Genomic DNA, 16,469 nt, shown 5'->3' with positions numbered 1-16,469 from the left:
GACTAAACATTCTATATACTCATTAAAATGAATGTAGCTAAACGGTCGGCTAAATCTGTTGCCTTGTCTGTACCTACCTATGTGTGATTGAGATAAATTCAAAAAGTACTGATTTTCATGCGGTTTACACCGATAGATGTAGCGACTCGTTTTTCATTCATGAGGAACTAGGAAGTTAGTAGTAATCAGGATGATTAAGAAGGAAGTAATTAAATCCTGGTTGAATTTATATCATGTTTCTTTCTACCATCCTCATTAGTTTTCGGGAAAATAAGAATACATGTTTTATTGTTTAACAAGATCAACCTAACACTTTTTTTTACAATTCAACAACAACCTAATTCAACGTTTGGTATCTAGACGACGGGACCTTAGGAGGTGTATTTCAAGATTTACTTCATTTGAAACATAATAACCAAATGTGAAATCCGCATTTCCGACAATTTCAATCAATAGCTCCGCTGATCAAGTTAAGAGATAAACAGTCTCTCCGCCTCCTTGGTGCTCCCATACTAGACCAATCTTTTTCCGAATTTATTTCGAAAAAAATGAACAAAGGATTAGCATGGTAATCCTACGAGGTAATGCTGCCAGATTTTCTTTAAAGAAATTAACAATCTAATTATTATCATCCTCCTGCAATTTTCTCAATGTTTTTTAAATATAGCTAATAAAATAATATCGATTCCATAACAACCTGATACCTAATCCCGTCTATCTATTCCATACTAATCCTATGAACATGATTAAGATGTAGGTACGTACACCAAAAATTACACGCCTCCAGTTAATTTACAGCTTAAAAAATTCGGAACTGGGTAGATAACGCCTAAAACTATTTCCCGACGGGTGAATCATTCCGCGGGGCGTACCCAAGCAACATATAATAAGTTATGCGGGGTTTACCTAATTATTACATCAGTCGTGTTACCATTTGGGGGAATTCCGCGAAAAGCTCTCGTTTTGATGACCGTTATTGGGGAAGTACCTCAAATCCGTTGTTGGTGAGGGCATTACATACAGTATACCTACATGGATATTCCAGGATACCTAACTAGCTAATATAATAAGAAATGTGGCATCATAGCCAAAGCTACGGAAAAGATCATAACTGATGTCCTCCTAGCCAATAATCGGTCATGGCGGCTGTTCTCATGTAAGGAGTTAAGCTAATTGCGCATAACATATCATAGTACAAAAGCATTTGTGAAGACAGAGGTGCACTCACACACTCAAGCAAAGCGATCAGACGCAGGACCGACTTTTACGTGTCTCCGATGTCTAACTCCGGGCAGCTTTGTGAAAGTTTCTAAAGCCCACAAAGCGATTTCGACCCAACCTGGGAATCGACCCGAGACCTCGTGCACAGCAGCCGCGCTTGCGACAGCTAGACCAACGAGGCAGTTCCAACCATAATTAGACAAGACATAATAGATCTATGAGGCAGTAAAATCAAATAGAAAATAACTGAGCTAAATTCTTCTAAGCTGCGTTTGTTGCCAAATGTTTATTGATCAATGAAGATCGATTACTCGTGCCAGAGCAACTGTCGTGAGCTGGAGTGTTGACAAAACACGCCTAATTGCATGTTGGGAATATTCTTGATAGATTTCTGTAATTAATTTGGAGTTTTTTTGGGGTTTTTGGGTGTTTATTTTTTATTTAATGGTATCGTCACGATTATTTCCGTGGATGATTGGCTTATTTCCTAGGGAAAAACATATTTTATTCCGCATGTTATATGCTAACAGTTAATTATTCCCAGCGGTTTTTTTATGTTATCTTTAAATCTATACTTACCAACATAATAATGAGGATATATTGTTTACATGTTTGTACCCAAAAGGCACCAAACCTACAGAACCGATTTGAAAAGTAATTTCACTGTTAGAATGCTACACTCTTCCCGATATAGGCTATATTTTATCCCGGTACGGTTAGTAGTTCCCATGGAAAGCGAGTGAAACCGCGAGAAAGCGCTTATTCTTTCATAGGAAGAGTGAGAAACTCGCAAGAAAAAAAAGAGTTTCCTAAGTCTTTCTATAAGGGTAATTTTTACATGGAAACTACCATTCAACACTTTCGCTTGTTACTTTTATTGCAGTATGTATTTGCATTTCAATATTGAAATAAAAGATTTATTTAATGTTTATTTTCTTTCAAACACCGAAGGTAATAAAGCATACATTCCATAGTGTGAAATCCTATGTCTTTTTGTGTCAAATATCTTGTGTGCCGTTAGAACATTTCATAAATTCCTCATTTTAAACAAAAACTATCTTTATAGGTTCCGCAAAGTTCCGGCTCATAAATATTTGACAGCTAACGTTTTTTTGGTAGGAAGTTAATTGCTGTTGCCATAAACAAAAATTCGAATGATTTAAGTAGAAGTATGCGAGCAATGCCACGCTTTTTAAGGGGACAGGATGTGCAAAGTTCATATTTAAAATGTCACCTATTGATCTTGAACTTTAGTGCAACATTTTTATGTACGCAACAGTTGCAGTTTCTTTAAATAGAGTTTAGGATGCTGAATATGATTTTTTTACATAAGAAGTTAAAAATTTAAAAGTTTTGGCCGTTCCTAATTGAATATTATATGTAGAAAAAAAAAATTTCTTTATCATTCTGCATTCAATTGCAAGCCAATAAAACGTCTAAATAAATTAAAAACGATACTATTCCTAATTACACTAAACATTTTAGGAGCAAACTAATTAAGCGGTAACCACGCTCATCCGTACACGTGTTTATTGATAAACGATGTCGACTCCCGCGCATCGCACAAAATAGAAGGTTCAGAAGCTCATATGTCCCAATTTGGGTAGGTACCTACTACACAAGAGTAGGTATAGAAGAGCGCGAAAATGTATTTGTTTTAATATAAATAAGTATATGGTATTTTGGTGATAGTTATGTTCTAACTTAGGTACCTCCTACACTTTAGGATTCGTTAGTACTTATCGGGGCCTATTATTAAAAAATACACTCATCTCAGTTACATAAACCTAGGTAGGTACATTTCTTAGCATAAGTTTTTATAATTACAGAAATTGTTACACACACACATCAATATTTTTCAGCAAGGCGCTTAAAATTAGAATGAAGCTTCTGCACTATTTAAATATTGTGTCAACCATAGTTACGTGCATGCTGTAGCAATTTAGATCATTTTGGGTGTAGGGATCGCATGCCACAGTCAAATATGCGGAAACGAAACGGTGTGGACTTGTCAAAAATTAATTCACGGTTTAGGGTGCTGCAGGGTGGGATAGAAAGCCCAGTAGAGAAACAACTGTAAATTTAACTGTGAAAAAAAAAACACATGCTAAAACAGTTTCTTTTAAGAATTCATTGATTTGCGCGTCTTCAAAATCTTGAATTAATTGGGTTTATTTAACTATCACATAACCCAGTAGAAATAAAATGTTCCTGGGCCCAATCAAAACCCATCACTGTAATAATTTCCAATTTAGAATCGTAAGAAGAATTTTTTCTTTACTATGATAGTTTTCAGCTTTATTGGAAATATTTCCAGTCCAATCAAAATAAAATTATGCACAAAATGAAATGCAAACAAAACAAAATCTACGGAACCAACTTACCCCAAACTTTTTCTTATGGAAACACCGAACATTCATCAAATGGTAGAAAAAATTAAAAGAAAAAACGCTAAGCGCCACCGACCTCCTTCAGCCTAATTATGACAATATACGTCGGAGTTTTGAAAGGAGGAGACATGAACCATTTTTTTGTCTATGTTTATTTATTGCTTTCATTATGGTTAACATTTGTTTTGAGATGTTGCTTTTTTATTTCGTGCCTAGAAATATCGTAAACTTAGGTACTAATGGCATTCAGGCTCATTGCCCACCACAGTGGCTATTCTCTCTTAAAGAGATCAGCCAGCTGAGCTGAGCAGGATATATTAGGTAACAGCGCACAAGCTTTGTGCAGGACCTGAGTAGGTACCTATTACTGTGTGCACAAGTATTTCCACAGACACTATGCATTCTCTATTTCCTTAGGTACTCTCATAGTTCGAAATAACGGCAATACGATATGACCGGAAAGACATGAGGCACCGGACCTCCTATGTACGGGTGTATAATCACAAATCAAACCGCCTAGAGCGCTTCGGGTTCTTTCACGACCACCATTTTTAGGCTCAATTACTAGCATCGGGCATTGCCGGATTAATCATTAAGTATACGAGTAAGTATTCAGAGTTTTTCGACCAGATCTAAAGGTTGTCAACTACTCTCTTTCTTGGTTAAGATCTCTGCCAGATAGATTTATTGCTCCATTTTGCTGGACGAGCTTTGCGTACATTGGATGGAACTGGGCGCGGAACGGTAGGTAGACTTGGAGAGATTACCACTCCCCTCCGATGCATCCTTAGCAAGAGAGAATGTCAGACCATTACTGTCTGAAAACCCATTTTTGTTCCTTCATCTACCAAAACAAACTTGCAGCCCGGCAAGATAGACCTAGAATACATAATAAGAATTAAGAATTCCAAGCAATACTAACCGCTAAAGAGCAGGTTCTGGAAGATACCACTATCTTCGTCTATCAAGAAGAAACCGCTTCCTGTCATTATAATTGTTTCCCAAAAATGCTCACATTAAATTGTGATTAACATTCTAATTAGTAATCCTATAACTTACCTACACATTTAAAAACACAAATCAGCTAACAAAAACATAAATTAACAATTTCAAAATTCAAAAACAATTAACGACAAAATTAAGAAGTCATAATGAAAACCGTCCCGACATTACGGAATCTAGCACAATAAATCAATGAAGACTCTCTCGGTTCTAATATAAGCGGCCATCTGACTAGTCCAATTAAACGTACTAACTAAATAATTATCAGAATTAATGACTCCGCGCATATATCAACGGACTCCTTAAATAAATCTTCGTTTGATGTACAAGGAGTGCTCATACGCAACGCGACGCGCTCCCGCCACGCCCCCGGACGGTGATTGGTCCAACTCTAATTATAACTTTGTGGATCTTCATGAGCTATTTGCATCGTTTAAGATCCTACACCTAATTATCAACTCTTTATCTTCCACATAAGAGTGAGATTTGAGTGTGTTTTCGTTTAAAATACTGTCATCCAGAAAGACGCCCATTAGTAAAGGCTCTCAATCTTCATTCGGATCAGTCGCACCACTGCCAGATATAACTAATTTGATAATTTAACGATTTTCAACCTTATATCTATTGGAACAAAGGTGGTTCAAGCAAGAATATGTTGAGATACGATTATGTTTTTCAAAAGAGGTAGTTAACATTCCGTCCGCAGTCGTTTCAGCGGACGAATTGACAAAAACGCATCGTGAAACTTTCTTATTAGTTTAAATTATGTCCCTGAGTGAGATACTTCGTAATAGTGCAGTGCTTAAAGTGTAATTCAAAATGTCCCTCAGACTCCTGCCGAGCACACGTTGAATAAAATAAATAAATAAATTAATTAAATACCTAAAATGGATCCTTCGGAAACAATGGACGTTGACGAAATAAAAACAGAAAAATCAGAGACTAAATTACCGTTTTCCATTGAAAATTTATTGGCAGACAAATTCGAAAAACAGACTGATTTTGTAAATGAAGCCAATGCGTCGACTAGTGGTGTGAATTGTGAATTAAAAAGCAGTTTTGTTAGTGATGTGACTGAAAATATTGATTCTGACGATGATGCTAGCAGCAACAGTTCGGAAAATGTCGACGTTGAGAGTTCGACCGTCGGCGATGCGCAGGAGTTCCTTGATATTAAATCTACTGATTATCAACAATCAGGTAATTTATTTTATAATGTTAATCTAAGCAGGATTTTTGGATCCAAAGTCATTAAGATTTTTTGAAATATAGCAGCATTTGGGATGTGTATTAGGTACTTTCTGAAAATAGGAAGATAGTATGTAATTACGGAATATTTTTTTTTTCTTTTGTTGATGCTTGAAAAAGTGTTTTAAAGTTTTTAAAGTCGACAGCGATGTGGATGAATTTTTGATGCTTATTCGTTATAGGCTTCTCAGTCAACAAAATAGTTTTTCATTTAAAAGTAAATATTTGTGAATGTCGTTAGTAAATAAATTCGACTTTTCTATTCCTAATAGTGTGACAGTTTCAGTCAGCATATTTTTTCAAAATTTTAAAGCCTTATCAAAACGATTTAATTAAATTCAAATATATGCATCCCGTAGGTAGAGAAGAACTGGCAAAAAATTCCAGGGATACCTACTAATCTGGTATTTAATCTTAAAATCGAAAGACATAAAATAAAGCTAGGGATAGAGAAGATTCAGAAGGCGGTCGTTATCTATACTAATATTATAAAGAGGAAAACTTTGTTTGTTTGGTTGTAATGAATAGGCTCAAAAACTACTGGACCGTTTTGAAAAATTCTTTCACCATTCGAAAGCTACATTATCCACGAGTAACATGAGCTATATTTTATCCCGGTACGGACAGTAATTACCACGGGACGCGGGTAATACCGCGGGAAAACGGCTAGTCACATAATAAATACTTTGACTTTATCTAATTGGTCATCATTTCAGCTGAAACTTACCAGTTTTTACGGTCTTCAGCGTTTCGCATTCATCCATCTAGTAAATCTAGTATGTCAAATCATCTTATTTGTATAATTGGGCTTTCTTACTGTTTCAAATTATCAACTAATATAATTATTGTGAGGTCCTTTATTTATTTTTTTATGTATTTAAGAGCCGAAAAGTCATTTTATAAGATTTAAAAATGACTTCATAATTACAATGCAAGAGAAACAATTTTTTTCTCATATGTAGTTGTTGGTGCAACATAAAATATGTTCTGTTTTGTGCAAATTGTCGGGAAAGCCCATGCAGAGACTAGCTTGCGCCATACATCTCTATAGTCTTCGATAATTTAATACGCTATTTAATCAGGAGCAAATATGAGTTATTATTGTGATCTTAGGCCTGAAACTACGTAAAGCGGAGTCCCGAAAGGTCCGTACAAAAGGGCGCGGGTATTAGCAATGCCTCTAGGTAAAACCGCGTCGGCGACTTCGCTTCAGGCTATAACAAACTAACGGCAATATTATAATATCCTATTTCATCATCGTCATCATCATCTCAGCCATAGGACGTCCACTGCTGAAGACAGGCTTCCCCCTTAGATCTCCACAGATACCTACCTGTTGAAGGCGACCTGCATCCAGCGTCTTCCGGCAAACTTTATGAGATCGTCTGTCCACCTTATTGGTGGACGTCCTGCGCTGCGCTTGCTAGTCCGTGGTCTCCACTCCAGCACTTTTCGACCCCATCGGCCATCTGCTCTGCAAGCAATATGGCCAACCCATTGCCACTTCAACTTGCTAATCCGGTGGGCTATATCGGTGACTTTAGTTCGTCTACGGAACTCCTCAATTCGGATTCGATCACGTAGAGAAAGATCAAGCACAATTGTTTACAAGATTAAAATTTAAAGCGGTGTTAATTATGTACAAAGAAAATACATTTATTAAATGATATATGACAACAGTAAGTACACATATCTACACAGCACCTAAAAGTAAAAAAAAAACTAATACATTGCATAAAAAAATTGCTCCTCGCCGCTGTACGTAATTTACGCAGTAGAATTTAGATTTATAAATATTTCGTTAGTTGTATCAGTCGATAAATGATCCGTTCCGTGCGTTTAGACTGCAGCGACATACAAAAAGACTATAAACGACCAAAGAACTAGATCTAATACACTTTTTTGAGTCCTCCGAAGTTAACTACTACAGCTACTAGTGACTACAACAGTTTTGTAGATTTGCCAACTTCACGACGGTAGGTTTATTCTAATGAGCTCTCATCTACATAGGGCTGCCATCCCGAATTTCGCCAAACCCGGACATTCATTAAAAAAACCCGGACATTTGGCGTAAATCGTATTTTTTCCCCGAACGAGTACGATTTTTTTTAAACAAATAATACCTAATTTGTAATCCATTTACTATTAAGGTACTTCCTTACATGAAAAGCGTCCGGGTTTTCCCCGGACACTTCTTGAAACCCCGCCCGGATGGCCCCCGGACGGCCTCCAAACGAGGACAAATCCGGGGAAACCCAAACGGATGGCAGCCCTACATCTACACAATTATGATTTTCTATCAGCTTGTTCGATCGAAGAAACTGTCTCAAGTCTCAAGTTTCTGGTAGGGTTCTAAACTAACCGGATATAGCTGGGCAGCGTTTTATAGAGTGGATGCTTTACTGATCTAAGACTTTCCAGGATCTCACTTTGTACTGCTCGTTTCAAAGATCGACAAAAAGCAACCAACACTAAGCGCTTAGCGTCCTTTTGTATTTGATGCAACATATTGAGTAGTCCTCTGGCGCTTAGGCCTAAGTTACCAGCTACATTTAAACGTCAGTTTTCTTAAAACAATTTCAATTTCAATTTCAAAGTAGGTACAGTTATTTTAAAGGAAACGGACGTTTATGTTGCAACAACAGCTAATCAGCTTCTCAGTGCGGTTTTGGCAAGGGTCGGCTTGTGAACTTCTGCATGATACGCCAAGCATGGCGATCCGGCCTAACGGAGAAACCTCGGCGGTGAATTTGAACATAGCAAAAGCCTTCGATCACTTCAAGCACATATACCTATGACTTATTTCAAAGGTGCTCCTATGGGCTTCCCAAGATATTAATAAGTGACCAGATCGCCGGCATAATTGACAGAGAGAAGTATAAATGTTGTTGTGAACGGTGGATGCTCTCACTGATTCCTTGTCGGTAACTGCTGGTGTTCCTCAAGGCTGTATACTGTCGCCTAGTGTATTCGTTATCCATATAAATATGTTGCCCATTAGGATGAGTTGCACTATTTAACTATAGCAATAACCAAACCATAACCATTCGTGTACTGATCGCTGAATTAGTCAAATCGGCGATTTGGCAACTGCAAATGGTTATGTTATCGTTATAGTTAAAAGGTGCAACTCACCGTTAATTAGCACCACTCGTTGGTATGCGAATAGGAACTTACGAACCCTAAACGCTTTGGGTAACATTACTGACTATTGAAAATAAAAATGTTAATGATTAACTCAAAGATAAAAAGTATCAAGTTAAAAACTTTGACACATATAATTACTCCTTCCGGCGACAAAATAAATCAGAAATATACAATTTCAAACTGAACGCTATTCGTAACAAACAAATAAATCACAGAAACGCGAGCCTGTAATTTGAAGCAACATAATTAATATAAAAAGATAAAAAAGTAAAGCAATTGACGCCTTCCCGCGCTATTTGACTCCATGCCACGCTCCCGCGGTTGGTATATTTTTGGCGCCAATTAATCTGTTGGTGCGTTCGGATACAACTTCATATTTATAAAATATCACCCCTAAAAATATGTAGATGTTAAATAGGGGGCAAACGATTATTTGGCATAAGTCATCAATATCGGTAATTAATAGTTAATTATTTCAACTGAGGAATTAATTATACGTAATATGCTACAAACAAATTTCATAAGTATTAAAAACTTTTTGGAGCTTTTACTTTTAGTACGAAGAAGTAGGTAATAGGTAGGCATTCATAAATTTCTGTGAAAATGCAGAAAAATAAGGAGGTGCAAAGGTCCAATATGACAAATGAATTTATTTTTTAAAGTCGTTGCTCATTTTTCAGTAAATCATATATTAACACCTGCAACTACCTATTTAATATAATATTATAATATAAATAAATACTTAAATAATATACTACATACTACCTACTATATTACATTAAACGCCTTCCTCTCTTCTAAATATTTGCTGTGCCCATCAGGGTCCATAATTGTGACTACCACTATTATTTTATATTTTCCACCTAATGTTCATTATGGAATGCAATAAATGATATGATATGATATGAATATCTAGCTTCTTATTACCTAAGCAAAAACCGTAATTTTCACTAAATAAATTCCAACAAATTGTAGAATAACTAGAAAAACAATCTAAAATCCATTTTTCATACAGATTTTGTTCAAACCGTCTCATTCTACGCAAGGAGACAGCTGACACAGTCCGTTTTTCATCAATACTGTAACGAAACTGTGAGAGTTTTGATTAATGATTTTCTTGTTTACATGAAATAAAAACTTTTTTATAATTTTTCGGCTGCTCCGGTGGTCTGTGGTCTTGCTTTCTGAGTGTCTGTCTTGCAACATCGGAGAATTATCTTCAAAAACTGTTTTTTCAAATGTTGGTTAATTAAGGGGAATAATGGATAACATACCTAAGTGATATACTTCAAAAAACAACGTTCATAAAAAAAACTAACGTTCTCTCTTGTTCTTCAAACAATTATCGATCAATATAGGTAACATTAGCGATCACATTTATTGCTAATTCTGTCGCGTGAATATATTTTTTGTTTACTGTCCCATAAAATAAAAAAGTCGTGGAAATATTGCTCCAAAAAATAAGTTTACTTTTCATCTCAAATTTTACTCCGCGTAATAATCAGGCAATAAAATACAAACAAACCCATAAATTGAAATTCGTAGTAAAAACAGAAGTTGTTCTAAAAAAAATATCACAGGTTTTTTTTCAGTGACAATTGCCAATAACTCGTTGTAACGAGTTTTAAACTAAAAAACATAATAAAATGCTAATTTATTTACGACCTGCCAACTATAAAGCGCCTCTGGACATTTTTGTTCGAGCAATTGCGGCTCGAATTAGCCGTTTGAATTGGTTTCCCGCGTTCCACACACACGTTTGTAACGAAACGATTTAAGTTTACACACACGTACTCGAATAGGGGCGCTTCTTTCTTCGAATTTAATAAAAATATTACAGGTTTCGGAAATAATAAGAAAGATATTTAGCAAGTCGTTTTAAGTTTTATGATTTTGTATACCGATGACCTGATGTCAGTACCTATTGCGGCTCCTTAACCGAATTCTCAAATAGAACATTTTTAATTCTCTCCCGTTCTCAAATTAGATTAAGAAACACGTGTTTTCTCAAGCTTAATATCTTTTTTCTGAATTTTCATTACAACCAATTAAAACTCTTCCTTGCATCTTAGGTGAAGATTTTTCCAAAAGACAAATTACAAAACATGTTAATCCCGATCCAGCAATCTATCACCTTGTTCATAAAATGTCAAATATTTTGAGTAAACTGACAGCCCTACACTTATACACCCGTTAAGCGCGCAGTGATGTCTCATTTTCTAAATTTGTTACGAAAAGATAAATCTCCACGCGTCCCGGCTCTCGTTAGCTAAATCTTTCTCCCCCGTAATTATTCACCCGTTAGAAAAAAAAGGAAATAAACATGAAAAGAAACGTCTCCCGGCTGAAATTTAGTAAGTGGCCTGGGTTCATTAAAAAGCTGTAAAATTCTATTACCAGACAACGGATGGGTGTGTATCCGAACGACTCAAACGTCATAGAGTATGAACCAATCTATTTTCATCACTTATGTTTTTGGAAAATAGTCTTTATTTAAACGCATTAAGAGTGTCAATAGACTAATTGGTTGGTAAATAAAATGGCGCGGGGTTCACAATGGCGGGAAACAAAGACGTGAAGCGTTGACAAGCGAGGATAAATTGACATTAATTGCCTTACCAGTGTCGCAGTGGTTTGCATGCGTGTTAAGACGCTCGTTTTTGACGGCAATGGGATTATTTTAGGCGCTAATTAATTTACTTTCTACATTATTGCGCGCGATTTGATGTATTGCGTCTGGAAACGGGTTCGGTGTTTGAAAATGTTTGACGTTAGACGTTTGGATGCGTTCGGATACATTTATTTTGTAAACAAGGGCTTAATACTGAATATTTATTTTGATGTAGGTATCTTAAATACCTACTATAATTGATACAATATGATGAATTGAACGCTACTACATACAGATTCATGGCAATAGCGGTTTTGAAAAAAAGCAAATAAATAAAATTTTGATGCCATTTTCAAAAAGTTTATAGGTCGTGTTGCAAGTTGACGATGTCTCTTGCTTTTATTTTCTAGCCTCCGAAACAAAATTAACCGCAGATATTATCAATGAAAGCCCAATAAAATCCAAAATATCCCAGTTCCAACTATTGTGAAACATTTTAAAAGCAAGATGATCTATAATTTTAAAGATAATATCACACTAGCACTTATCAAATCGTTTCAGAGATTTATATTGTCATTACTGATCATATCTGGAACGTTATTTGTGCTATAAATTCTAATTTTACATTTTATTTCTGTAAATTGGTCCATTCCAGTTATAAGTGATGAATTTGCGGTGTTTCTTTGTTAAAGCTACCGGCTTTTCCCGCCGTTTTGCCTGCGTTCCTTACTGCGAATTATTTCACGTAGCTGTACCTCTAGAATAATTGCCGCCCTCTACAAATACCTAGGCTACCTAAACGTGAAATATTTTTTTCAGAATTGAGTAGCTCCTAGGTATTTTGAGTTCCATAAAACTCTTTTAATGGTCTTTGGTCGACATTATATCTTCATCTTAGAGTGAAAACTCAGATTGCAATTATTGATTTTATTTTGTTTCTATGAAGTATACTTCGCAAAACATTCTACTTCATGATCCTGAAAAGTTAAGTTTTCCACACTTTTATGAGGTTACTCAAAGATTTTACAAGCGTTTACATGTTACTTAAAAAAGTTAGTTAAAGAACCATTGTTTGCAAAATGATCTAGTTTTGTAAAAAAAATATATCTAGATCTAGACACTACAGCTATAGACAGTCAGTACAGGCATAGATATAATTAGGATACCATTACAATAAAATGAAATACGTGCCTAAGTAGGTATGTAATAGCGTTTGACATTATGACACGCAGATCTTTCGCAGTGACAATAGATAAATGAATAGAGCATTCATTTTATGCCTTTTGATGAGAGAACAACCAGACGATAGATACATTGTTATTACGTTTAAAATTAGAACCCATTAATGGAGACATATGGCTTGTTTCAACCAATGACGTTCAACCACTTCTTATTATGCCTTAGGTAGTTGACTTTAAGGCATAATAAGAAGTGGCCGCGCTGGACCAGGTAGACACCATGGGCGCCGGGTGTCGCGAGATGACTCCCGGCCACCGTAGGCGTGGGTCTGTGGGCGGTGAGTTCGAGTGGCTCATCGTCCCTCTGTCTGCTTAGACGACAGACCCGTGTCGACGGCGGGCGCGCGTTGTTCCACGCGCTCCTCAAAGAGATGTCAGCAACCCCAGCGGGGCCCAGCAGGGCCAAGGCCTGCCGGGGCTGCGGGTTGTTCGAAAGAGATACTGCGGCCCTGGTACATAAAAGGCCTATGACGGAACACGACGGTTTTTAGTCAGTAAGAGTCACACACTCCCTCACCGCTGCTAACCCACAGCGGGAGGGGTCACTTGATGTTTTTGACGTCGTTAAAAAAAAAAGGTAGTTGACTTTCTTTGAAGGCTTGGCATTCTTGATGGGGAACAATCAAATGACCCCTCCCGCTGTGGGTGCAGCGTGAGGAAATGTCACACTCTTACTGACTAAAACCCACCATGTTCCTTCTGGAGCCCACAGGCCCGATTCTCCTAATTTTACTTAACCGACTTACGATTCACGTTCGACTCGATTCGACTGAGATCCAATCCCGACTCGATTACGATTGATACGTATGTGGCATTCCGCTATTTTTTCTTTGAAATAAACGTTTTTATCCTTTTCTGTCATTCAATAATGAATCATTTTGTCTGCAAATGATTTACGATTGCAAAATGATTGTACAGCAAACTACCGTATAGAAAAAAAACACCAAAATAGCAGATCAATCGCACACCAATCAAATGTCAATCGAATACGATTGGTCTTTTATTAGTAGCAGAATGCCGGATATGGTTAAAACGGCTATTGCGATCATATTGCGATTCGATTTTGACATTATTAACTTAGGAGAATCGGGCCCCAGGGCCGAGGTAAATCTTTCGTACAATCCCGCAGCCCCGCAGTGCAAAGGCTGGGTCCGTTGACTTTACAGCCTTATTTATTGCTTAATTTGTGAACATCACATTTTAAAAAACCCTTAGATTTTAATGCGAAATTAATAATGTATGACAATTTTGAGAGTCAAGGGCGCCCATGAGAAAGACCCGGTGCAGTGGCTGCGCTAGTATCTGAACAAAATTGAATTGCATCTAAACTATCAAATTATTGAACCACTTAAAATAAATTGTTTGCAGCATTTAAAATACCACAACTCGCCACTAAAAAACTGTAAAAAAATAAAATGACATTTATTTTGGCGCGCTAATTAACGCGTTCGGATATTCAGCGTGGCGCTCTCAGCTCACAGTTTCAAGATGGCGGCGGGACGTTAGTTTGACATGTTGATATATTACCACTAATTACTCAAAGAGGGGAGGTGTTTATTGAAAATAGCTGTAAGGTGACGACGAGTCATGTCTGCCACGATATCTATGTCCGTTCGGAATGACTTCCGTAATTAATTAGGTGTACAATCATTAGTTTACGAAACCTATTCTAGTATTGACGTAGTTGATAGACAATACGTCATTATTGACGTTTGAAACAATTAATGAAGCTCCGAAAAGTCGTTAAACATAAGTAATTATTCTAAAAAATTCAGCCAAAAAAAGCTTGGTTTAAAACAGAGCATTTATTGTAATCAATCAACGTAATAATGATAAATATTGGCAGTGTGACACTCATCGACCATTAAATCAGCCTCATAGTTATGTAGTACATCTACACTATAAGTATTCTGATAACTGGCAGCCTGCTCTGGACAGGCCATTCACAAAGGCGTTGGTTCTTTGAAGAGGTCCAAAACTATTTCCAGTCTATTCCAGTATTTCCAGACATTGTGCTTCATATACCTAAAGTTGCAGAGTTTGCTTGCTTGAACGCGCTAATCTCTGAAATCTTTCACTGTTACATAACCCACCCACTTATCGAGGAAGGCTTTATATCCTTTATCCAGCTTCGTGAAGAAGTTCCGCGGGACGCGGGCAAACCGTTGGCAGAATCTAGTAAGACAAGTTAGCTGATGAAACCTACAGCGCCAAACATTTACTTATCGTGTAGATTCTAACACATACCTATTAAAGAGATGTGAAGACTTTGTCTGTTTTTTTTTTTTACTTGAACGCGCTAATATCATCAACTACCTATCCGATTTAAAAAATCTTTCAGTGTTAGATAGCCCATTTATTGGGGAAGGCTATAGGTTACGTTATATCCTTGTTCAGGCTGAAGTTCCCAGGCAAAAGCGCTGGCAGAAGCTAGTAATAATTAATAATATTATTAACTCCATTATTCCAGGATCATGTTCGTCACGAGGCAAGCGCGCGCGCACGGCATTCAGCGCGCAGCAGATCAAGAGCTTGGAGGCTGAGTTCGAGAAGAACAGATACTTGTCCGTCGCAGCGAGGGGGAGGCTCGCCAGGCAGCTGAGGCTTACTGAGACACAGGTTTGTTACTTATAGTTCGGTTTCTGTAAGAAATTATTCGTTTTGCTGACGCTTTTAACCAAATTAAAATAGAAGGTTCTCAGTTTGAGCTGTATATACTCGTATGTTTGCGCCCGTTTGGCTGACCCCATTTTGATGCGGTTTTCAGCGTAGGTAGTATTTGTCAGACTTAGGTGAAGATTTTAGATAACGTACCTAACTTAAAAGTTTTTATTAAAAGTTATTTTTATTTAAAATAGAACAAGGGTAAAAAAATGTTAAATGATTTATCTGTAACGTAAAATTGGCATTTATCAGTCGATGACGAGTCTAATCATAATTTCTTGGACGTTTATATTGTACCCAAGGCTCTACACCTCTACAGGCTCATCTCAAAAACTACCGTCTCAGTAAAACGAAAAAACTGATTCAGGCATTGTAGGCGCAAGTTTAATAACACATAAATTTTAATTGCAGATAAAAATATGGTTCCAAAACCGCCGAACGAAGTGGAAACGAAAATACACAAACGACATCGAACTCCTTGCTCAACAGTATTACAGCAGCCTCGGAATCGTGAGCCCTCGGCCCATGTTCGTCGGCGATCGCCTGTGGATCTTCAACTACCCAAACAGGGTCCCACCAACACAGCAACAACAATGGATGAAATCACTCAACACAATGAACGCACAAAACCAAATAATAGACAGAACAAACATGTTTCGAAATCTACCAAAGCCAGAGGTCCCATTTCTAAACCCTAGTGTGTATCCGAACGAAAGAGTTTTCATGGACCGCGGTTTGAGTTTGGCGGGAAATGTCAATGTCAAAATGCCCGCCCAAAGTCGAATTTTGCCGCGTGAAGTTTACAATAATATGGCTCAAAGGAGTATGGATGTGTATAAAAATAATATTTTAAGCCATAGCAGCCCACCGCAAGAGTCTAATGTGGACCATTTGAGAAGGTTAGAGGAGAATTTCAGTATTTAGTAAGACTTCGTTTGAAAAGTTGTC

At 37.0% G+C, this 16,469-nt stretch overlaps 1 protein-coding gene across 1 annotated transcript; it reads left to right on the top strand.

Annotated features, from left to right (window-relative positions):
• Window positions 1-5,500: 5,500 nt before the first annotated feature.
• LOC110384675 (homeobox protein ceh-19) lies at window positions 5,501-16,449 on the top strand. Its single transcript, XM_049843154.2, has 3 exons — window positions 5,501-5,813; window positions 15,328-15,476; window positions 15,933-16,449. The coding sequence occupies exons 1-3, from the start codon at window positions 5,501-5,503 to the stop codon at window positions 16,443-16,445; spliced, it is 975 nt and encodes a 324-aa protein (XP_049699111.2). The 3' UTR covers window positions 16,446-16,449.
• The last annotated feature ends 20 nt before the right edge of the window (window positions 16,450-16,469 follow it).

Source organism: Helicoverpa armigera, chromosome 27 (assembly GCF_030705265.1).
Source record: "Helicoverpa armigera isolate CAAS_96S chromosome 27, ASM3070526v1, whole genome shotgun sequence".
Lineage (NCBI taxonomy): Eukaryota > Metazoa > Arthropoda > Insecta > Lepidoptera > Noctuidae > Helicoverpa > Helicoverpa armigera.
This window is presented reverse-complemented; position numbering and strand designations above follow the sequence as displayed.